Source organism: Electrona antarctica, assembly GCF_951216825.1.
Source record: "Electrona antarctica genome assembly, contig: scaffold_522, whole genome shotgun sequence".
In the NCBI taxonomy this organism is placed as follows: domain Eukaryota; kingdom Metazoa; phylum Chordata; class Actinopteri; order Myctophiformes; family Myctophidae; genus Electrona; species Electrona antarctica.
The window spans coordinates 23,864-50,000 of NW_027637210.1; the positions used below are offsets into that span (position 1 = coordinate 23,864).

Genomic DNA, 26,137 nt, shown 5'->3' on the forward strand with positions numbered 1-26,137 from the left:
GTCATACCATACCATATGTTAGGTATGACCACATATGGTCATACCATACCATATGTTAGGTATGACCATATATGGTCATACCACATATGGTCATACCTAACATATGTTAGGTATGACCACATATGGTCATACCATACCATATGTTAGGTATGACCACATATGGTCATACCATACCATATGTTAGGTATGACCACATATGGTCATACCACATATGGTCATACCATACCATATGTTAGGTATGACCACATATGGTCATACCATACCATATGTTAGGTATGACCATATATGGTCATACCACATATGGTCATACCATACCATATGTTAGGTATGACCACATATGGTCATACCATACCATATGTTAGGTATGACCACATATGGTCATACCATACCATATGTTAGGTATGACCACATATGGTCATACCATACCATATGTTAGGTATGACCACATATGGTCATACCATACCATATGTTAGGTATGACCACATATGGTCATACCATACCATATGTTAGGTATGACCACATATGGTCATACCATACCATATGTTAGGTATGACCACATATGGTCATACCATACCATATGTTAGGTATGACCACATATGGTCATACCATACCATATGTTAGGTATGACCATATATGGTCATACCACATATGGTCATACCTAACATATGTTAGGTATGACCACATATGGTCATACCATACCATATGTTAGGTATGACCACATATGGTCATACCATACCATATGTTAGGTATGACCACATATGGTCATACCACATATGGTCATACCATACCATATGTTAGGTATGACCACATATGGTCATACCATACCATATGTTAGGTATGACCATATATGGTCATACCACATATGGTCATACCATACCATATGTTAGGTATGACCACATATGGTCATACCATACCATATGTTAGGTATGACCACATATGGTCATACCACATATGGTCATACCATACCATATGTTAGGTATGACCACATATGGTCATACCATACCATATGTTAGGTATGACCATATATGGTCATACCACATATGGTCATACCATACCATATGTTAGGTATGACCACATATGGTCATACCACATATGGTCATACCATACCATATGTTAGGTATGACCACATATGGTCATACCATACCATATGTTAGGTATGACCATATATGGTCATACCACATATGGTCATACCATACCATATGTTAGGTATGACCACATATGGTCATACCATACCATATGTTAGGTATGACCACATATGGTCATACCTAACAATTGGAACATTTCCAACTTTGCGTATTTTAATATCAAAAGTTCATAAAAAGACAATTTAATTTTGAATAGTAATAGAGGTACCATTAGGATCTTCTCGCGGGTCTCAGAGAGGATCTGTTGAACCTCCTCTTCGTGCGCCTCCTTCAGCGTGGCGATGGCGGCCTCGTGTTCATCGTTCTTCGTGTTCAGAGCGTAGATCACCTGGAGGTCAAGAGGTCAAGAGGTCAAATATGGCGGCCTCGTGTTCATCGTTCATGAGCCAAATTCCGAAACACGAAACCTCGTCCACTCACACTCCAGCACGGGGCTGTTACGGTGAAACACGTGACCTGTTGAAATACGTGACCATGGTGTGGACTTCATACAACTTACATGGAGGTGTTTAAATACGTGACCATCTATATAATCTATATAATGAATTTGTTTTAATGCTGATAGACCTTTATGCAGACAGACAGACAGACAGACAGACAGACAGACAGACAGACAGACAGACAGAGCTTTCATCATCGTTAACTGACGGCATGTTCAACAAGGTTGCTTTTTATAGCAGCACAGTGTGCGTGCGTGTGTGCGTGTGTGTGTGCGTGCGTGCGTGCGTGCGTGCGTGCGTGCGTGCGTGCGTGCGTGCGTGCGTGCGTGCCAGCTCTTAAAGCAGGTGAGCTATGGCGTTGCACCCTCATCTTTTTTATTACCTTATAAAATTCACTGGTGCACATCCACATCCACATCCACATCCACATCCACACACACACACACACACACACACACACACACACACACACACACACACACACACACACACACACACACACACACACACACACACACAGCTGCGGGCTGTCAACGCTATAGTGTGATACATGAGACTGTGAATGAAAGCTGAGAGAGAGAGAGAGAGAGAGAGAGAGAGAGAGAGAGAGAGAGAGGGGGAGAGAGAGAGAGAGAGAGAGAGAGAGAGAGAGGGGGAGAGAGAGAGAGAGAGAGAGAGAGATAACAGGCAAACGTTGATCAAAATAACAATTCTTCTACATTCTCTAATTGTGTCGACTTCTTGTAAATTAACTAATGCAGATGTTTAACAATAATTTAACCCGAGTGTCTGTGAGGTGTTTCTGACCCATTTTGATATTTTGAAGTTGATTATCTCTGTTTTTGCTGTTTTTTCATCTGGAACATTTTCTATTATGATTTTAGCCATCTCTGCCTGTTGGTTTCGGGTCATAATGACAATAATATTGCATGAAAAGAAGGTATTTTTGACCTGAAGTCAGCTTGTGGTACCTGGTGGTACCTGGTGGTACCTGGCCTTACTGCAGTCATGACCTGAAGTCAGCTTGTGGTACCTGGTGGTACCTGGCCTTACTGCAGTCATGACCTGAAGTCACCTTGTGGTACCTGGTGGCATTGACGGAGGAAAAATATTCTCTATGAGGCAATTCTCTGGGCAATATCGGTAGAAGGCGCAACAGAGTTGTCTGTCGGAGTTGTCTGTCTCTCTATCTACATGCCTGGGTTGTCTGTCTCTCTATATATATATAATCTACATGCCTGGGTTGTCTGTCTCTCTATATATATATAATCTACATGCCTGGGTTGTCTGTCTCTCTCTATATATATAATCTACATGCCTGGGTTGTCTGTCTCTCTATATATATATATAATCTACATGCCTGGGTTGTCTGTCTCTCTATATATATCTATTATACATTTGAAAAGGTGTGCCCAAAGGAAAATAAAGTCACCAGCTACTACGTCACTGACACGCTGCAACACGCTGCAACACACACTGCAACAACACACTAACACGACACAGCCTTACCCTCCGCGTCGATCCACGGCTATCTCCTCATGTCGCGCCGCACGGCCACAATCAACAACACCCGCGTAAAAACTGTCATTGCACTGCCACTAAAGCCGCCTCCCGTCCACACTCACAAACAACATCAATATCAATAATAAACACAAACACGCCACAAGCACCGACACCCCCGCCTAATTTGTTGCCAGGTCTATGAAAACAAGGCCAGAAAAAATGCCATTCAACACGCTACTTACAACTCGCTTACAATTCGCGGACCTGGCAACACTGCATCCTGTTTTCCCATTGGCTACGGTTGCTACAACACGCATTTGCACTGCATGCTGGGAGCAACACAGCTTAATGTAGGGGTCACCGATTGCTGTGCTACATCCCCCTCATGTTCTCACCACCCCCTTCGGCTACACCACACACACTAACCTACACAATTCTCCACATGCAACACAGGGCCCTTATTGGCTAGCCCCCTCACATGGCGATCCCCACGCTGCAAAACACAGGGCAGCCAGCCACACACACACACACACACACACACACACACACTCATTCTAACTTGGATGGACAGCGCCACGATTACATACACAGTTTACCATACGTCCTCTTTTGGGGGCCTGTCCGGCCAGTCCGGGTGGTTTTATAAATTCCTTCAAATGTCCGGGGTTTTACACGTATCGCCTGTAGTGTATCGCTACGCTCACAGACCATTCACACCAATGTGTATTACAATGCACGTTCAATGGTTCGTAGTGGAAAAACACTGTGAGAGGTGGACTTTCAGCCCGAACCCCGGAATGTGTATTCTTCAGCACTCTGCATGCGCTGCACGCTGACACCACTACCACTGGTCCCGACCGCAGATCAGAGAAAGGCTCGCTGGCTGCTCCGCTGTCTGCAGATAGACAGACAGCGGAGAACTATCTCATCATTGACATGCAGAAAAAGTAGGCTGCTGTTTTCTTACCTTTGTGACTGACCAATGAGAAGCACATTGTATTGTCTGCAAAGGAACTATGTGTCTGTCACAAATACAAGTTCTGTCCTGCAAGCCCATGTCATGTCAACACAGACAAGGCAGCTGTGCGCGCGGTGAGTCCTGCAAATTATAATGACCCAATATTATTTTGTACAACCTAGCAAAGCATAAGATATGATGGTTTGGAGAATAGGCTGGTCTCTCTTTTTACAACAGATAAGCCATTGCATACAGGTTCTCAAACTTTTTAATTTCAAGGACCCCCATAACTCTGAGAGTCAAACCAAATGGACCCATAAGAGTCCCATTTGATTCCATTTCTACAGTATCAGAGTTAAAAGTTATAAAAGACTCCATTTGGTTACATTTGTACACTCTCAGAGTTACAGACCTGTAAGGGTCCATTTGGGTCCATGTGTTACACTCTCAGAGTTACAGACCTATAATGGGTCCATTTGGAACCCCCTCAAGGAACCATGAGGGTCCCTGGATCACACCTTTCAGAGCCACTGCTTTAAATAAATACATAACTAATATAGAGCATATTTGATCCATTTATTGTTAGGCTATAGATTCTTTTGACATCTCAATTTAACAGAACCGCCCACGCACGGCACATGCACGACGTGCACGCGCATGTGCACATCCACATCCACATGCACGCGCGCAGGTGTTCTCTTTTTGGTAATTCAGAATATGGTATGCCTACACAGTTAAAATAATGCAAACACGCAAATCGCACGAACAACTGCGTCGACACCTGGCGTGGAACAAACGGGACGAACCGAGGCGCATATATGGATAAGAACAACACTACACGCGCGCGCGCGCACGCGCTGCAACACAAAACAGCTGCATAAAACGCGTGTCACTGTGGACTTCTGTATCTGTGGACTTCTGTATCGCAACGCGGGGCAACGCAACTCTGGGATGAGCGGGCCGAAGGCCCGCGAAATTCTAGTAATCTACATGCCTGGGTTGTCTGTCTCTCTATATATATAATCTACATACCTGGGTTGTCTGTCTCTCTCTATATATATAATCTACATACCTGGGTTGTCTGTCTCTCTATATATATATAATCTACATGCCTGGGTTGTCTGTCTCTCTATATATATAATCTACATGCCTGGGTTGTCTGTCTCTCTATATATATATAATCTACATACCTGGGTTGTCTGTCTCTCTCTATATATATAATCTACATACCTGGGTTGTCTGTCTCTCTATATATATATAATCTACATGCCTGGGTTGTCTGTCTCTCTATATATATAATCTACATGCCTGGGTTGTCTGTCTCTCTCTATATATATAATCTACATGCCTGGGTTGTCTGTCTCTCTCTATATATATATAATCTACATACCTGGGTTGTCTGTCTCTCTATATATATATAATCTACATACCTGGGTTGTCTGTCTCTCTCTATATATATAATCTACATACCTGGGTTGTCTGTCTCTCTATATATATATAATCTACATGCCTGGGTTGTCTGTCTCTCTATATATATAATCTACATGCCTGGGTTGTCTGTCTCTCTCTATATATAATCTACATGCCTGGGTTGTCTGTCTCTCTCTATATATATATAATCTACATACCTGGGTTGTCTGTCTCTCTATATATATATAATCTACATACCTGGGTTGTCTGTCTCTCTATATATATATAATCTACATACCTGGGTTGTCTGTCTCTCTATATATATAATCTACATGCCTGGGTTGTCTGTCTCTCTATATATATATAATCTACATGCCTGGGTTGTCTGTCTCTCTATATATATAATCTACATGCCTGGGTTGTCTGTCTCTCTATATATATAATCTACATACCTGGGTTGTCTGTCTCTCTATATATATAATCTACATGCCTGGGTTGTCTGTCTCTCTATATATATAATCTACATGCCTGGGTTGTCTGTCTCTCTATATATATAATCTACATGCCTGGGTTGTCTGTCTCTCTCTATATATAATCTACATGCCTGGGTTGTCTGTCTCTCTCTATATATATAATCTACATGCCTGGGTTGTCTGTCTCTCTCTATATATAATCTACATGCCTGGGTTGTCTGTCTCTCTATATATATAATCTACATGCCTGGGTTGTCTGTCTCTCTATATATATAATCTACATGTCTGGGTTGTCTGTCTCTCTATATATATAATCTACATGCCTGGGTTGTCTGTCTCTCTCTATATATATAATCTACATACCTGGGTTGTCTGTCTCTCTATATATATATAATCTACATACCTGGGTTGTCTGTCTCTCTATATATATATAATCTACATACCTGGGTTGTCTGTCTCTCTATATATATAATCTACATGCCTGGGTTGTCTGTCTCTCTATATATATAATCTACATGCCTGGGTTGTCTGTCTCTCTATATATATAATCTACATGCCTGGGTTGTCTGTCTCTCTCTATATATAATCTACATGCCTGGGTTGTCTGTCTCTCTCTATATATAATCTACATGCCTGGGTTGTCTGTCTCTATATATATATAATCTACATGCCTGGGTTGTCTGTCTCTCTGCAATGATCACCGCTATCGTGTGTTTTGTCTGCGTGTGTTTTTAAACGTTGATGCACTAGTGCAATTTGCCCAAGAGAAATGTCCCCTCGAGGGACAATAAAGTGTTGTATATCTCATCTTAGTAGAGAAATGTCCCCTCGAGGGACAATAAAGTGTTGTATATCTCATTTTAGTAGAGAAATGTCCCCTCGAGGGACAATAAAGTGTTGTATATCTCATTTTAGTAGAGAAATGTCCCCTCGAGGGACGATAAAGTGTTGTATATCTCATCTTAGTAGAGAAATGTCCCCTCGACGGACGATAAAGTGTTGTATATCTCATCTTAGTAGAGAAATGTCCCCTCGAGGGACAATAAAGTGTTGTATATCTCATCTTAGTAGAGAAATGTCCCATCGAGGGACAATAAAGTGTTGTATATCTCATTTTAGTAGAGAAATGTCCCCTCGAGGGACAATAAAGTGTTGTATATCTCATCTTAGTAGAGAAATGTCCCCTCGAGGGACGATAAAGTGTTGTATATCTCATCTTAGTAGAGAAATGTCCCCTCGAGGGACAATAAAGTGTTGTATATCTGATCTTAGTCCGGCAGTCGAGGTGGACGGAGGGACATTTGGTATATAGTCTTTTTTATTGGCCTAAAATATTGTCTATATTCATTCATTCATGAATCCACTTTCTGACCGGCTGTCACTATTGAGATTTATTTTCTTCTTATAGGGGTTTCTAGTGACCCTACCATTAACATCCTGTATAAGGCATAAATGAAATGTCAAACTTTCCTTGTGCTTTAAGTATCATGTGACGTGTCGAACTAGGGGGGACTAGGGGGGAAGTGTCGAACTAGGGGGTTTATTCTGAATACATTCCAAGCATTAGTTTGGCCATATCAAACAAGACCAAATAAACAACTACACTTTAGAAACAAGACCAAATAAACACTACACTTTAGAAATAAGACCAAATAAACACTACACTTTAGAAACAAGACCAAATAAACACTACACTTTAGAAACAAGACCAAATAAACAACTACACTTTAGAAACAAGACCAAATAAACAACTACACTTTAGAAACAAGACCAAATAAACAACTACACTTTAGAAACAAGACCAAATAAACACTACACTTTAGAAACAAGACCAAATAAACAACTACACTTTAGAAACAAGACCAAATAAACTCTACACTTTAGAAACAAGACCAAATAAACACTACACTTTAGAAACAAGACCAAATAAACACTACACTTTAGAAACAAGACCAAATAAACACTACACTTTAGAAACAAGACCAAATAAACAACTACACTTTAGAAACAAGACCAAATAAACAACTACACTTTAGAAACAAGACCAAATAAACACTACACTTTAGAAACAAGACCAAATAAACAACTACACTTTAGAAACAAGACCAAATAAACACTACACTTTAGAAACAAGACCAAATAAACAACTACACTTTAGAAACAAGACCAAATAAACACTACACTTTAGAAACAAGACCAAATAAACACTACACTTTAGAAACAAGACCAAATAAACACTACACTTTAGAAACAAGACCAAATAAACAACTACACTTTAGAAACAAGACCAAATAAACAACTACACTTTAGAAACAAGACCAAATAAACAACTACACTTTAGAAACAAGACCAAATAAACACTACACTTTAGAAACAAGACCAAATAAACAACTACACTTTAGAAACAAGACCAAATAAACAACTACACTTTAGAAACAAGACCAAATAAACAACTACACTTTAGAAACAAGACCAAATAAACACTACACTTTAGAAACAAGACCAAATAAACACTACACTTTAGAAACAAGACCAAATAAACACTACACTTTAGAAGCAAGACCAAATAAACACTACACTTTAGAAACAAGACCAAATAAACAACTACACTTTAGAAACAAGACCAAATAAACAACTACACTTTAGAAACAAGACCAAATAAACACTACACTTTAGAAACAAGACCAAATAAACAACTACACTTTATAGAAACAAGACCAAATAAACACTACACTTTAGAAACAAGACCAAATAAACAACTACACTTTAGAAACAAGACCAAATAAACACTACACTTTAGAAACAAGACCAAATAAACAACTACACTTTAGAAACAAGACCAAATAAACAACTACACTTTAGAAACAAGACCAAATAAACAACTACACTTTAGAAACAAGACCAAATAAAAAACTACACTTTAGAAACAAGACCAAATAAACACTACACTTTAGAAACAAGACCAAATAAACACTACACTTTAGAAACAAGACCAAATAAACACTACACTTTAGAAACAAGACCAAATAAACAACTACACTTTAGAAACAAGACCAAATAAACAACTACACTTTAGAAACAAGACCAAATAAACACTACACTTTGGAAACAAGACCAAATAAACAACTACACTTTAGAAACAAGACCAAATAAACAACTACACTTTAGAAACAAGACCAAATAAACACTACACTTTGGAAACAAGACCAAATAAACAACTACACTTTAGAAACAAGACCAAATAAACACTACACTTTAGAAACAAGACCAAATAAACACTACACTTTAGAAAAAAGACCAAATAAACAACTACACTTTAGAAACAAGCCCAAATAAACAACTACACTTTAGAAACAAGACCAAATAAACACTACACTTTAGAAACAAGACCAAATAAACACTACACTTTAGAAACAAGACCAAATAAACAACTACACTTTAGAAACAAGACCAAATAAACAACTACACTTTAGAAACAAGACCAAATAAACACTACACTTTAGAAACAAGACCAAATAAACAACTACACTTTAGAAACAAGACCAAATAAACACTACACTTTAGAAACAAGACCAAATAAACAACTACACTTTAGAAACAAGACCAAATAAACAACTACACTTTAGAAACAAGACCAAATAAACAACTACACTTTAGAAACAAGACCAAATAAACACTACACTTTAGAAACAAGACCAAATAAACAACTACACTTTAGAAACAAGACCAAATAAACACTACACTTTAGAAACAAGACCAAATAAACACTACACTTTAGAAACAAGACCAAATAAACAACTACACTTTAGAAACAAGCCCAAATAAACAACTACACTTTAGAAACAAGACCAAATAAACACTACACTTTAGAAACAAGACCAAATAAACAACTACACTTTAGAAACAAGCCCAAATAAACAACTACACTTTAGAAACAAGACCAAATAAACACTACACTTTAGAAACAAGACCAAATAAACAACTACACTTTAGAAACAAGACCAAATAAACAACTACACTTTGGAAACAAGACCAAATAAACAACTACACTTTAGAAACAAGACCAAATAAACACTACACTTTAGAAACAAGACCAAATAAACAACTACACTTTAGAAACAAGACCAAATAAACACTACACTTTAGAAACAAGACCAAATAAACACTACACTTTAGAAACAAGACCAAATAAACAACTACACTTTAGAAACAAGACCAAATAAACAACTACACTTTAGAAACAAGACCAAATAAACACTACACTTTAGAAACAAGACCAAATAAACAACTACACTTTAGAAACAAGACCAAATAAACAACTACACTTTAGAAACAAGACCAAATAAACAACTACACTTTAGAAACAAGACCAAATAAACACTACACTTTAGAAACAAGACCAAATAAACAACTACACTTTAGAAACAAGACCAAATAAACACTACACTTTAGAAACAAGACCAAATAAACACTACACTTTAGAAGCAAGACCAAATAAACACTACACTTTAGAAACAAGACCAAAAAAACAACTACACTTTAGAAACAAGCCCAAATAAACAACTACACTTTATAGAAACAAGACCAAATAAACACTACACTTTAGAAACAAGACCAAATAAACAACTACACTTTAGAAACAAGACCAAATAAACACTACACTTTAGAAACAAGACCAAATAAACACTACACTTTAGAAACAAGACCAAATAAACAACTACACTTTAGAAACAAGACCAAATAAACAACTACACTTTAGAAACAAGACCAAATAAACAACTACACTTTAGAAACAAGACCAAATAAACAACTACACTTTAGAAACAAGACCAAATAAACAACTACACTTTAGAAACAAGACCAAAAAAACACTACACTTTAGAAACAAGACCAAATAAACAACTACACTTTAGAAACAAGACCAAAAAAACAACTACACTTTAGAAACAAGACCAAATAAACACTACACTTTAGAAACAAGACCAAATAAACAACTACACTTTAGAAACAAGACCAAATAAACAACTACACTTTAGAAACAAGACCAAATAAACACTACACTTTAGAAACAAGACCAAATAAACAACTACACTTTAGAAACAAGACCAAATAAACAACTACACTTTAGAAACAAGACCAAATAAACAACTACACTTTAGAAACAAGACCAAATAAACAACTACACTTTAGAAACAAGACCAAAAAAACACTACACTTTAGAAACAAGACCAAATAAACAACTACACTTTAGAAACAAGACCAAAAAAACAACTACACTTTAGAAACAAGACGAAAAATAAACACTACACTTTAGAAACAAGACCAAATAAACAACTACACTTTAGAAACAAGACCAAATAAACAACTACACTTTAGAAACAAGACCAAATAAACACTACACTTTAGAAACAAGACCAAATAAACAACTACACTTTAGAAACAAGACCAAATAAACAACTACACTTTATAGAAACAAGACCAAATAAACACTACACTTTAGAAACAAGACCAAATAAACAACTACACTTTAGAAACAAGACCAAATAAACACTACACTTTAGAAACAAGACCAAATAAACACTACACTTTAGAAACAAGACCAAATAAACAACTACACTTTAGAAACAAGACCAAATAAACAACTACACTTTAGAAACAAGACCAAATAAACAACTACACTTTAGAAACAAGACCAAATAAACAACTACACTTTAGAAACAAGACCAAATAAACAACTACACTTTAGAAACAAGACCAAAAAAACACTACACTTTAGAAACAAGACCAAATAAACAACTACACTTTAGAAACAAGACCAAAAAAACAACTACACTTTAGAAACAAGACCAAATAAACACTACACTTTAGAAACAAGACCAAATAAACAACTACACTTTAGAAACAAGACCAAATAAACAACTACACTTTAGAAACAAGACCAAATAAACAACTACACTTTAGAAACAAGACCAAATAAACAACTACACTTTAGAAACAAGACCAAAAAAACACTACACTTTAGAAACAAGACCAAATAAACAACTACACTTTAGAAACAAGACCAAAAAAACAACTACACTTTAGAAACAAGACCAAATAAACACTACACTTTAGAAACAAGACCAAATAAACAACTACACTTTAGAAACAAGACCAAATAAACAACTACACTTTAGAAACAAGACCAAATAAACACTACACTTTAGAAACAAGACCAAATAAACAACTACACTTTAGAAACAAGACCAAATAAACAACTACACTTTAGAAACAAGACCAAATAAACAACTACACTTTAGAAACAAGACCAAATAAACAACTACACTTTAGAAACAAGACCAAATAAACAACTACACTTTAGAAGCAAGACCAAATAAACACTACACTTTAGAAACAAGACCAAATAAACAACTACACTTTAGAAACAAGACCAAATAAACAACTACACTTTAGAAACAAGACCAAATAAACACTACACTTTAGAAACAAGACCAAATAAACAACTACACTTTATAGAAACAAGACCAAATAAACACTACACTTTAGAAACAAGACCAAATAAACAACTACACTTTAGAAACAAGACCAAATAAACACTACACTTTAGAAACAAGACCAAATAAACAACTACACTTTAGAAGCAAGACCAAATAAACACTACACTTTAGAAACAAGACCAAATAAACAACTACACTTTAGAAACAAGACCAAATAAACAACTACACTTTAGAAACAAGACCAAATAAACACTACACTTTAGAAACAAGACCAAATAAACAACTACACTTTAGAAACAAGACCAAATAAACACTACACTTTAGAAACAAGACCAAATAAACACTACACTTTAGAAGCAAGACCAAATAAACACTACACTTTAGAAACAAGACCAAATAAACAACTACACTTTAGAAACAAGACCAAATAAACAACTACACTTTAGAAACAAGACCAAATAAACACTACACTTTAGAAACAAGACCAAATAAACAACTACACTTTATAGAAACAAGACCAAATAAACACTACACTTTAGAAACAAGACCAAATAAACAACTACACTTTAGAAACAAGACCAAATAAACACTACACTTTAGAAACAAGACCAAATAAACAACTACACTTTAGAAACAAGACCAAATAAACAACTACACTTTAGAAACAAGACCAAATAAACAACTACACTTTAGAAACAAGACCAAATAAAAAACTACACTTTAGAAACAAGACCAAATAAACACTACACTTTAGAAACAAGACCAAATAAACACTACACTTTAGAAACAAGACCAAATAAACACTACACTTTAGAAACAAGACCAAATAAACACTACACTTTAGAAACAAGACCAAATAAACAACTACACTTTAGAAACAAGACCAAATAAACAACTACACTTTAGAAACAAGACCAAATAAACACTACACTTTGGAAACAAGACCAAATAAACAACTACACTTTAGAAACAAGACCAAATAAACAACTACACTTTAGAAACAAGACCAAATAAACACTACACTTTGGAAACAAGACCAAATAAACAACTACACTTTAGAAACAAGACCAAATAAACACTACACTTTAGAAACAAGACCAAATAAACACTACACTTTAGAAACAAGACCAAATAAACACTACACTTTAGAAACAAGACCAAATAAACAACTACACTTTAGAAACAAGACCAAATAAACACTACACTTTAGAAACAAGACCAAATAAACACTACACTTTAGAAACAAGACCAAATAAACAACTACACTTTAGAAACAAGCCCAAATAAACAACTACACTTTAGAAACAAGACCAAATAAACACTACACTTTAGAAACAAGACCAAATAAACACTACACTTTAGAAACAAGACCAAATAAACAACTACACTTTAGAAACAAGACCAAATAAACAACTACACTTTAGAAACAAGACCAAATAAACACTACACTTTAGAAACAAGACCAAATAAACAACTACACTTTAGAAACAAGACCAAATAAACACTACACTTTAGAAACAAGACCAAATAAACAACTACACTTTAGAAACAAGACCAAATAAACACTACACTTTAGAAACAAGACCAAATAAACAACTACACTTTAGAAACAAGACCAAATAAACACTACACTTTAGAAACAAGACCAAATAAACACTACACTTTAGAAACAAGACCAAATAAACAACTACACTTTAGAAACAAGCCCAAATAAACAACTACACTTTAGAAACAAGACCAAATAAACACTACACTTTAGAAACAAGACCAAATAAACAACTACACTTTAGAAACAAGACCAAATAAACAACTACACTTTAGAAACAAGACCAAATAAACACTACACTTTAGAAACAAGACCAAATAAACAACTACACTTTAGAAACAAGACCAAATAAACAACTACACTTTGGAAACAAGACCAAATAAACAACTACACTTTAGAAACAAGACCAAATAAACACTACACTTTAGAAACAAGACCAAATAAACAACTACACTTTAGAAACAAGACCAAATAAACACTACACTTTAGAAACAAGACCAAATAAACACTACACTTTAGAAACAAGACCAAATAAACAACTACACTTTAGAAACAAGACCAAATAAACAACTACACTTTAGAAACAAGACCAAATAAACACTACACTTTAGAAACAAGACCAAATAAACAACTACACTTTAGAAACAAGACCAAATAAACAACTACACTTTAGAAACAAGACCAAATAAACAACTACACTTTAGAAACAAGACCAAATAAACACTACACTTTAGAAACAAGACCAAATAAACAACTACACTTTAGAAACAAGACCAAATAAACACTACACTTTAGAAACAAGACCAAATAAACACTACACTTTAGAAGCAAGACCAAATAAACACTACACTTTAGAAACAAGACCAAATAAACAACTACACTTTAGAAACAAGACCAAATAAACAACTACACTTTGGAAACAAGACCAAATAAACAACTACACTTTAGAAACAAGACCAAATAAACACTACACTTTAGAAACAAGACCAAATAAACAACTACACTTTAGAAACAAGACCAAATAAACACTACACTTTAGAAACAAGACCAAATAAACACTACACTTTAGAAACAAGACCAAATAAACAACTACACTTTAGAAACAAGACCAAATAAACACTACACTTTAGAAACAAGACCAAATAAACAACTACACTTTAGAAACAAGACCAAATAAACACTACACTTTAGAAACAAGACCAAATAAACACTACACTTTAGAAACAAGACCAAATAAACAACTACACTTTAGAAACAAGACCAAATAAACAACTACACTTTAGAAACAAGACCAAATAAACAACTACACTTTAGAAACAAGACCAAATAAACAACTACACTTTAGAAACAAGACCAAATAAACAACTACACTTTAGAAACAAGACCAAAAAAACACTACACTTTAGAAACAAGACCAAATAAACAACTACACTTTAGAAACAAGACCAAAAAAACAACTACACTTTAGAAACAAGACCAAATAAACACTACACTTTAGAAACAAGACCAAATAAACAACTACACTTTAGAAACAAGACCAAATAAACAACTACACTTTAGAAACAAGACCAAATAAACACTACACTTTAGAAACAAGACCAAATAAACAACTACACTTTAGAAACAAGACCAAATAAACAACTACACTTTAGAAACAAGACCAAATAAACAACTACACTTTAGAAACAAGACCAAATAAACAACTACACTTTAGAAACAAGACCAAAAAAACACTACACTTTAGAAACAAGACCAAATAAACAACTACACTTTAGAAACAAGACCAAAAAAACAACTACACTTTAGAAACAAGACCAAATAAACACTACACTTTAGAAACAAGACCAAATAAACAACTACACTTTAGAAACAAGACCAAATAAACAACTACACTTTAGAAACAAGACCAAATAAACACTACACTTTAGAAACAAGACCAAATAAACAACTACACTTTAGAAACAAGACCAAATAAACAACTACACTTTAGAAACAAGACCAAATAAACAACTACACTTTAGAAACAAGACCAAATAAACAACTACACTTTAGAAACAAGACCAAATAAACAACTACACTTTAGAAACAAGACCAAATAAACACTACACTTTAGAAACAAGACCAAATAAACAACTACACTTTAGAAACAAGACCAAATAAACACTACACTTTAGAAACAAGACCAAATAAACAACTACACTTTAGAAACAAGACCAAATAAACACTACACTTTAGAAACAAGACCAAATAAACAACTACACTTTAGAAACAAGACCAAATAAACACTACACTTTAGAAACAAGACCAAATAAACAACTACACTTTAGAAACAAGACCAAATAAACAACTACACTTTAGAAACAAGACCAAATAAACAACTACACTTTAGAAACAAGACCAAATAAACACTACACTTTAGAAACAAGACCAAATAAACAACTACACTTTAGAAACAAGACCAAATAAACAACTACACTTTAGAAACAAGACCAAATAAACACTACACTTTAGAAACAAGACCCAATAACCAACTACACTTTAGAAACAAGACCAATAAACAACTACACTTTAGAAACAAGACCAAATAAACACTACACTTTAGAAACAAGACCAAATAAACAACTACACTTTAGAAACAAGACCAAATAAACAACTACACTTTAGAAACAAGACCAAATAAACAACTACACTTTAGAAACAAGACCAAATAAACAACTACACTTTAGAAACAAGACCAAATAAACAACTACACTTTAGAAACAAGACCAAATAAACAACTACACTTTAGAAACAAGACCAAATAAACACTACACTTTAGAAACAAGACCAAATAAACAACTACACTTTAGAAACAAGACCAAATAAACAACTACACTTTAGAAACAAGACCAAATAAACACTACACTTTAGAAACAAGACCAAATAAACAACTACACTTTAGAAACAAGACCAAATAAACAACTACACTTTAGAAACAAGACCAAATAAACAACTACACTTTAGAAACAAGACCAAATAAACAACTACACTTTAGAAACAAGACCAAATAAACAACTACACTTTAGAAACAAGACCAAATAAACAACTACACTTTAGAAACAAGACCAAATAAACACTACACTTTAGAAACAAGACCAAATAAACAACTACACTTTAGAAACAAGACCAAATAAACACTACACTTTAGAAACAAGACCAAATAAACAACTACACTTTAGAAACAAGACCAAATAAACAACTACACTTTAGAAACAAGACCAAATAAACAACTACACTTTAGAAACAAGACCAAATAAACAACTACACTTTAGAAACAAGAGCAAATAAACAACTACACTTTAGAAACAACCACCAATATTGACAGTGTGTGTGTGTGTGTGTGTGTGTGTGTGTGTGTGTGTGTGTGTGTGTGTGTGTGTGTGTGTGTGTGTGTGTGTGTGTGTGTGTGTGTGTGTGTGTGTGTGTGCGTGTGTATGAGCGGTGGCCTGCATGCCTAGTCAACCGTCTCTTCACAGCTCAGCTGTCCCTCGCAGCTATAACACACACACACACACACACACACACACACACACACACACACACACACACACACACACACACACACACACACACACACACACACACACACACACACACACACACACACACAGCGGGGGAGCTAGCAGTTAGCATATATGAAAAGGGTTGAAATCCACATAATGCTTGCTTTAAAATGCAGCATGCGTCTAGATACCATATTTGTAAAGATATGTGGTCACTTTAAGAATAGTTTCACTGAGATCCTGGATCCTCAAAACATAAGTCTAGACACTGTATTTGTTCATTTAAAGCTGCAAAAATATGTCAACATTTTAAAGTAAAACGCTCCCAAAAAAAAGTTAGTCTCTGTGACACAATAGGCCTATCTCACAGCCCGTTTTTCACGCCCACTTCCGGTAAATAGTGGTGACTTTAACATGAGCATTTACACGTTTTTTTCTCTGGAGAATCTACGTACATTTTCTAATGTAAAAATGTGACAGACCAATATTATTATGAAGCAAACAATATGGTAAATCAGCTCGAACAGATAGAACAAACCTTACCTTGAGAAAACAAAAGTTGTAGACTTCTTAAATTACCTCTGTTAACATGGAGCGTCTATGGAGTGACGTCACGCTATCACCTCACCACTAACCCCGAAAGGGGGCGTATTAAGGGGGGCGGGGAAATTCTGTGAGATAGGCTTATCTGCATTCAATGATGTTCCTAGAAGCTTTGTCATTGGTGAAAAAACCCGGTCGAAATGACAATTTCCAATCAGGAAGTAGACAGGCAAATCAACCAATGACAAAGCTTCTAGGAAAATCTTTGAATGTAGATTGTGGCCCCTAGATGTGTCACAGAGACTAAATTATTTTTGGGAGCGTTTTACCCAAAGCTGGCTGTCTGAATATTCATATTCCATAATGTGGAGTCAGTTCAAAGTCATTCATTCATTCATTCATACCATTCTAAATGCACCAGCATGCGCACGCAGGCTGGCAGCACAAGAACCCTGCCTCTCATAAGATGCAATGGAAAAGTTCTAACTGCATCACGTGTAAAAAATGCCCCATCAAACTTTCAGATGCTGTTTTTCTCCCAGTGTGGAGGAAGAATGATTAGGATTTGTATTGTGATCTCTCGCCCTTGAAATATATAGTCCTTGGTTTCTGTTGTGTTTGAACAATAATAGCAATTCAAAACAGTTGTCCTCAAAACCACACCTCCAGTCGCTGTCATAAGAACGGGAGGTGCGCTCATGATCACGGCAGCAGAGCCTGTTTGTCCAAGTATAATTCATGCTTCGTCCCGCGATGGTGTCGCGCACGCAGACCTCTACGCTCACAACAGTGGCATCCGCGATGCGATGTGAGCTTGTATATCAGCTGTTCTCTGCGTGCAATACTGTTGCGCAATGAAGTATGTAAATAAGTATATACAAATAAGTATAAGAAATAAGTATATACTGTACAAATACCTCAGTGATCATCCTTACTCCTACATAGAAATAGAACTGTTCAGATTATAGCTATCCACGATTTAACTTGCTAAGATGATAGCATCATGGTCCATAGCTACGCCTACTGAAAGGCCACAACTGCACATAGAGTATGTCTTTACTCAAACTGTCTAAATAATATAACTCAGGTGTCTTTTATACTTTTATTGTCGTTTAACAAACATACATTTAAACACATGAACTATTTATCTAGGGTTGGTTTAAGGGTTAGTTTTAACCCAGTTTAGGTTAGACGTTTAGTTAGTTTTAACTAGTTGGTTAGTTAGGTAAAAAACCTGCATAAATGAGACAATATACATAGCATTCGTCAATTACAGGCAGGTTACAACACATGGATAACACATTATTCATTGATTATTAATAGTTTGCATTGTATCAATAATTACCATTGGTCTAATGTGAGTTGTTTTTCTTCATGTCCATGTGGTTACATGAGGTGTGGATTCTTCTTAGTTGGCTTGAATCTGACTTATTGAAACTGGCGCCAGGCCATTTAAACCCTCTGTTTCCTTAGACCTGCCCTGTGGGCAGGTTCACATCAGCTAACATTCAATTGGCTGCTGGGCACTGTGGCAACAGTCCTTAACCTTACTATTGGTTGAGAGATCAGGAAGTACATTTCCCACTGACATGTGCTAGCCATGTCTGGCATGGGAGAAGCATGCTGGAGGGAGAAGTGGTTGAGGAACTCTTGTTTACACAACTGCTGGCTATTCACCTCTTATCAGAGCTCCCCCGCTATGCTCTGGCCTGTTTCTGACATTCCCTTAGAGGGAGACGGAGGTGTCACATTTCACACCTTCCTGTTAACTTAGCCTGCTTTGGGGTGAAAGGCTCTCCGACCATAGTTATAGTACTAAAATTATTGAAGTTTACACAGTGCATATTTATTAATAGAAACCAAACGCTGATTACCATATCCAGCGGAACACCTCCCGCCAAAACTAATCTATAACTTATAGAGTGGTTTTCCGATATCCGTTATGCCGGTTTGGTTCAACACATAATTGACCATATGTGCCGGGAGAGGGTTCGATAAACACAAAGCCATTTTCACCTGGTTGAAAGCCAGGAGGAAAATGGGAATCACCCCTGAATCAAATGACATTTCAGCTTGCTTGGAATCAGAGGCTGGAATAGACATTGACTTTGGAGTAGTTATACTATGATTATCTTAACATGCCTTTGAACTGACTGGTTAAGGAATTATAATATTGTTCTTCGTTTTATCTTTTCAGAATTAGTTACTCATTCTAAGGTTCCTGTTTGTTTCCTTACTTATAATTCTGTTTAATTTGATTCCACTTTGTTCAAACAAATACCTTGACTTGTGATATCTTCGTGGATCACTACTTAATTTGTTACATTTTAGAAGCAGGTTGGTTCCTGCCATTTATTACCCCTCATAAACTTGCTTGGTCCTGAGCAGATTGGAGATAGATTTCACAAGGGTTCTGGTTTACTTTACTGTCTTTTTCGTAAAAGCCCTTGGATTTTGTGTGTTTAGTAACTAATGTGTAATTTAGCATGGCACTTTTATTACCTTCAGGATTTTTTAGGCAATTATTTCAAACTGGCCTGCAATTTAACAAAGTCATTACATTTCAAAAGTGTTACTACACACTATTTTGTCCCTGTCATTGACATGGGCTGTCAGTTTGTGTGTGGCAACTAAGTAAGTGTCACGTTTCACAAGGGTTCTGGTTTACTTTACTGTCTTTTTCGTAAAAGCCCTTGGATTTTGTGTGTTTAGTAACTAATGTGTAATTTAGCATGGCATGGCACTTCACTGGCCTGCAAACTTAACAAAGTCATCACATTTCAAACATTGATACATTTGCCCCTGTCATTGACATGGGCTGTTGTTCGTGTGCGTGGCAACTAGTAAGTGTCACGATTCACACCTTCCACCCAGGCTTTTCCCTTGCTGGAAAGGAAGATTTAACATGGTATAACCAAACATTAATTTACCCCAGGACTTATGAGTTACTTTTTACACTTTTTGGCTTGTACTCGTCAACCGGAGATTTTTCTTGGTACCTGTTAATTTTGTTAAAGAAATCACACAACTGTTTAAAACCACAACACATTTCCCATTGTCTCTTACATTTTGCAATGGGTCCCACTTCGTTTTGCTGGACAAGTCACTTTGTCAGCCTGGTGGCCTGGCCCCCCTCCATGTGTTAGGGGGGGGTGTGTGTGTGTGTGTGTGTGTGTGTGTGCGCATTCGGAGGACTTCTGCCTTGCGCTTCTTCCATTTGCTGGAGGGGGGTTTGTTGTGTGTGCGCGTGTGCGCGCGTTCGCATTCGGACTTCCTGCCTTGCGTTTGGAGGGGGGGGGGTTTGCTCTGTGTGTGCGCGCTCCCCCAATCCTTGTGGTGGCCAACTCCCCTTCGTTGGGGGGAGCTGGTGTGTGTCCTGGCCCCCCTCCCTGTTTTAGGGGGGGGCAGGCATGTGTGTGCGTGCGTTCGTCATTCATGACGTAACTGGCATTGACTGCATCTTTTCATTTTAACTTTCCCTCTGCCATCGGTGCCATCGGCAGGTTTTATTGTGACCTTACCGATGGCTGCAGGGCTTGTGATGGAGAGCGCTGCTTTGCAAAGCTTTCCCCAGCTTCCACATGGTTTGGCTGTGGGCGGTCCCCCCAGCTGACCACCTTTACCCTCGCCGGACGGAAGGGGATACGTTGTGGTGGTCGCTGTTGTGGGGTGGACTACCGCAGTGGTTGCTGGCATGGGTAGGCATAGCAGGGCGATCGTCGCAGACTCCGCCCTGGTGAAACTCAAGGGCTTATGCCTTGACAGGGTGGATTCTGTGGGTGTCAGGCCGCTGCTTGCACTGGTGGAGGACGGTTTCGTCTCACCTAGGTCTGCCGCTCTGATGTCATCTCGCCCTTCCGAGGCGAGGGATTGCTGTGGCGTGTGCCACTGTTCTGTGGCGGTCGACTTCCTGTTGTCTCCCGCGACGGACGCCGTGACAGCGTGCGCTGTGCTGGCCCCGGCAGCTCTCTGGGTGGTTTCTTCCTTTGGACTCACCCTGGCCTCCGGTGCTGCTGACCTGGCGTAGTCTTCTGGTAGGACACAGCAGGTTCCCTGCCGTTCTGGTGTCCCGTTGAGAGCCTGGTTCTCCCCCGCTGACTTAGTGGCAAGCCCCCCTGGGGCTCGCTGGGTGACGTCATCTGTTGGTAGGACACAGCAGGTTCCCTGCTGTTCTGGTGTCGCTTTGGGGGGAGCTTGGTTGTCCTCCGCTGACGTAGTGGCGAGCCCCCCTGGGGCTCGCTGGGTGACGTCATCTGTTGGGGTGAGAGTGCGGTCAGGCGTCTGTCGCCTTCCGTCCGTTTCCTCCCCCGCTCGTCCGGAGGTGATGTCTCTGGTGTAGTCTTCCTTGACCTCGCCGACCTTCTGCTCCGCTGCTGTGACCTGCTTTCGTGTTAGTGACCCTATTTTTATTGGCCCTAGATCGTGGTCAGCCTGAGCGGCTTGCAGGTTAAGCCTGTCTCTTCCTCGGACAAGCTTTTTATAGTCAGAGAGCATTTGAATTGACCTTTTCGGACTTATTAAGGATTTGGTGTCCTGTAATATTAAATTCAAAACATTGAGAGCTCTATCTAATGCATTTGATGCCATTGGTTCACTTGTCTCTGAACTAATCAATTTGTTTATTGTGTCAGACAAGTTTGACCATTGTGGTTCCACTTGTAACCACACTGAATCCAGTAACAATTTCCTCATGTTATAGTATTTAGTCGTGCAGTCATGGAGCTCACTATTTACTTGCAAAGCATTTTGTGATAAATTAGCTTCTTTCAATTCCTCGGAATAGTCGCTATAGCTATCCGCTAACTTCCCGTAAGCTATTTTGAGCCTACCAAATGTGTCCGCTTTTGCGGTGTTGGGAGATTTTTGTGACAGACTCATTTCACACTCAGCCGCTAAATTATTGAATATTGATTGCGCCTCTTTGCTTCTAACTTTTAACTCGTTGAATAAAGCCATCCTTACTTCACCTATCAAACTTATGAATCTTTGGGATTTTAGTAAGCGCTCTCACGGTTTTATAGTTTTATAGCATTGACACAGGGGATTTTAGCCAGTTTAGCGTTTACAGTATTTTTCCTTCTGTTACGGTTCTGGTCTAATTTAAGCTGGGAATTATAGTTAAAAGTGGTTTCACATTTCATTGCTAATAATACCTGCCTCCCTTATTTTACTCAATTAGTTTTAGCCTTAGTGGTCTGTGTCATTCCCTGACTGCATTTATTTACAAGCCTATTGCATGTGCCTCCTGTGGGGTCACAATTAGCATTTGGGCTTGTCTTTACGACTTCCCCCCACCCCTTGCTGATAGCAGGAGTGAGAGAGGGCTCTATATTGAGCCCTGTTGTTTACCAAACTCTACCCTCCCCCGCACTTAAGGCTAGGATGGAGAGTCTTCTAGAGAGTAGAGGCAAGTTGCCATTTTGAGCCTTGTTGCTCTGCCTGGTTACTCTGCCCTTCCCCCGCTCATGGCTAGGTTTAGAAGTGTCTCAGAGTAGAAGGCACCAGACAATAGGCTAATGGTTTTAGCAAATTAGCTTTGCTCTGGCGGCCATTTTCCCCTGGTTGAAAGCCAGGAGGAAACTGGGAACAATAATGGCCCAGCTCTTAGTTACAATAATCACTCCTGAATCAAATGACATTTCAGCTTGCTTGGAATCAGAGGCTGGAATAGACGTTGACTCTGGAGTAGCCATTAAAACCCAGAACTTGGATCACATTGTCGCCTGTGTTTAGGTTAGCAACCTTTTAGCCTACAGTAACGCTTTTTATCCTATGGTTTGCTGGCTTCTTCCGAGCTCTGTGCTAAACTGGATTTTTAGCTGGTGTACTGTTTTACGCTGGAGTTACTTTTGTTTGTACATTTAGTACAAGGCCTGTGGTTACATCAGGCTGTTTACCATCTACGCTTGAGACTTTTGAGTCTAGCCGTGGCATCTATTAACCGTGCTTTGAACTATTTAGTTACCAGGCTATTTTAGTTTACACAGTGCATATTTATTAATAGAAACCAAACGCTGATTACCATATCCAGCGGAACAAGAACAATAGAACAACACATGGTGATACATCACATACATAGAAATAGAACAATAGAACAACACATGGTGATACATCACATACATAGAAATAGAACAATAGAACAACACATGGTGATACATCACATACATAGAAATAGAACAATAGAACAACACATGGTGATACATCACATACATAGAAATAGAACAATATAACACATTGGTGATACATCACATACATAGAAATAGAACAATAGAACAACACATGGTGATACATCACATACATAGAGATAGAACAATAGAACAACACATGGTGATACATCACATACATAGAGATAGAACAATAGAACAACACATTGTGATACATCACATACATAGAAATAGAACAATAGAACACATGGTGATACATCACATACATAGAGATAGAACAATAGAACAACACATGGTGATACATCACATACATAGAAATAGAACAATATAACAACACATGGTGATACACCACATACATAGAGATAGAACAATAGAACAACACATGGTGATACATCACATACATAGAGATAGAACAATAGAACAACACATGGTGATACATCACATACATAGAAATAGAACAACACATGGTGATACATCACATACATAGAAATAGAACAATAGAACAACACATGGTGATACATCACATACATAGAAATAGAACAATAGAACAACACATGGTGATACATCACATACATAGAAATAGAACAATAGAACAACACATGGTGATACATCACATACATAGAGATAGAACAATAGAACAACACATGGTGATACATCACATACATAGAAATAGAACAACACATGGTGATACATCACATACATAGAAATAGAACAATAGAACAACACATGGTGATACATCACATACATAGAAATAGAACAATAGAACAACACATGGTGATACATCACATACATAGAAATAGAACAATAGAACAACACATGGTGATACATCACATACATAGAGATAGAACAATAGAACACATGGTGATACAGCACATACATAAAGATAGAACAATAGAACACATGGTGATACATCACATACATAGAGATAGAACAATAGAACAACACATGGTGATACATCACATACATAGAAATAGAACAACACATGGTGATACATCACATACATAGAAATAGAACAATAGAACAACACATGGTGATACATCACATACATAGAAATAGAACAATAGAACAACACATGGTGATACATCACATACATAGAAATAGAACAATAGAACAACACATGGTGATACATCACATACATAGAAATAGAACAACACATGGTGATACATCACATACATAGAAATAGAACAACACATGGTGATACATCACATACATAGAAATAGAACAATAGAACAACACATGGTGATACATCACATACATAGAAATAGAACAATAGAACAACACATGGTGATGCATCACATACATTGAAATAGAACAACACATGGTGATACATCACATACATAGAAATAGAACAATAGAACAACACATGGTGATACATCACATACATAGAAATAGAACAATAGAACAACACATGGTGATACATCACATACATAGAGATAGAACAACACATGGTGATACATCACATACATAGAAATAGAACAATAGAACAACACATGGTGATACATCACATACATAGAGATAGAACAATAGAACAACACATGGTGATACATCACATACATAGAGATAGAACAATAGAACAACACATGGTGATACATCACATACATAGAGATAGAACAATAGAACAACACATGGTGATACATCACATACATAGAAATAGAACAATAGAAAAACACATGGTGATACATCACATACATAGAGATAGAACAATAGAACAACACATGGTGATACATCACATACATAGAAATAGAACAATAGAACACATGGTGATACATCACATACATAGAAATAGAACAATAGAACAACACATGGTGATACATCACATACATAGAGATAGAACAATAGAACAACACATGGTGATACATCACATACATAGAAATAGAACAATAGAACACATGGTGATACATCACATACATAGAGAT

General features: G+C 37.2%; 1 protein-coding gene across 1 annotated transcript in view; it reads right to left on the bottom strand.

The window, feature by feature from the left end:
- LOC306919068 (protein FAM184A-like) overlaps positions 1-26,137 on the bottom strand; it is a gene marked incomplete at its 3' end in the record, with an annotated part of 59,294 nt that overhangs the window by 22,615 nt on the left and 10,542 nt on the right. Inside the window, exon 2 of the mRNA XM_079531904.1 lies at positions 1,354-1,473. Coding sequence (XP_079388030.1) covers positions 1,354-1,473 — 120 coding nt within the window. The remainder of the gene's footprint in view (positions 1-1,353; positions 1,474-26,137) is intronic.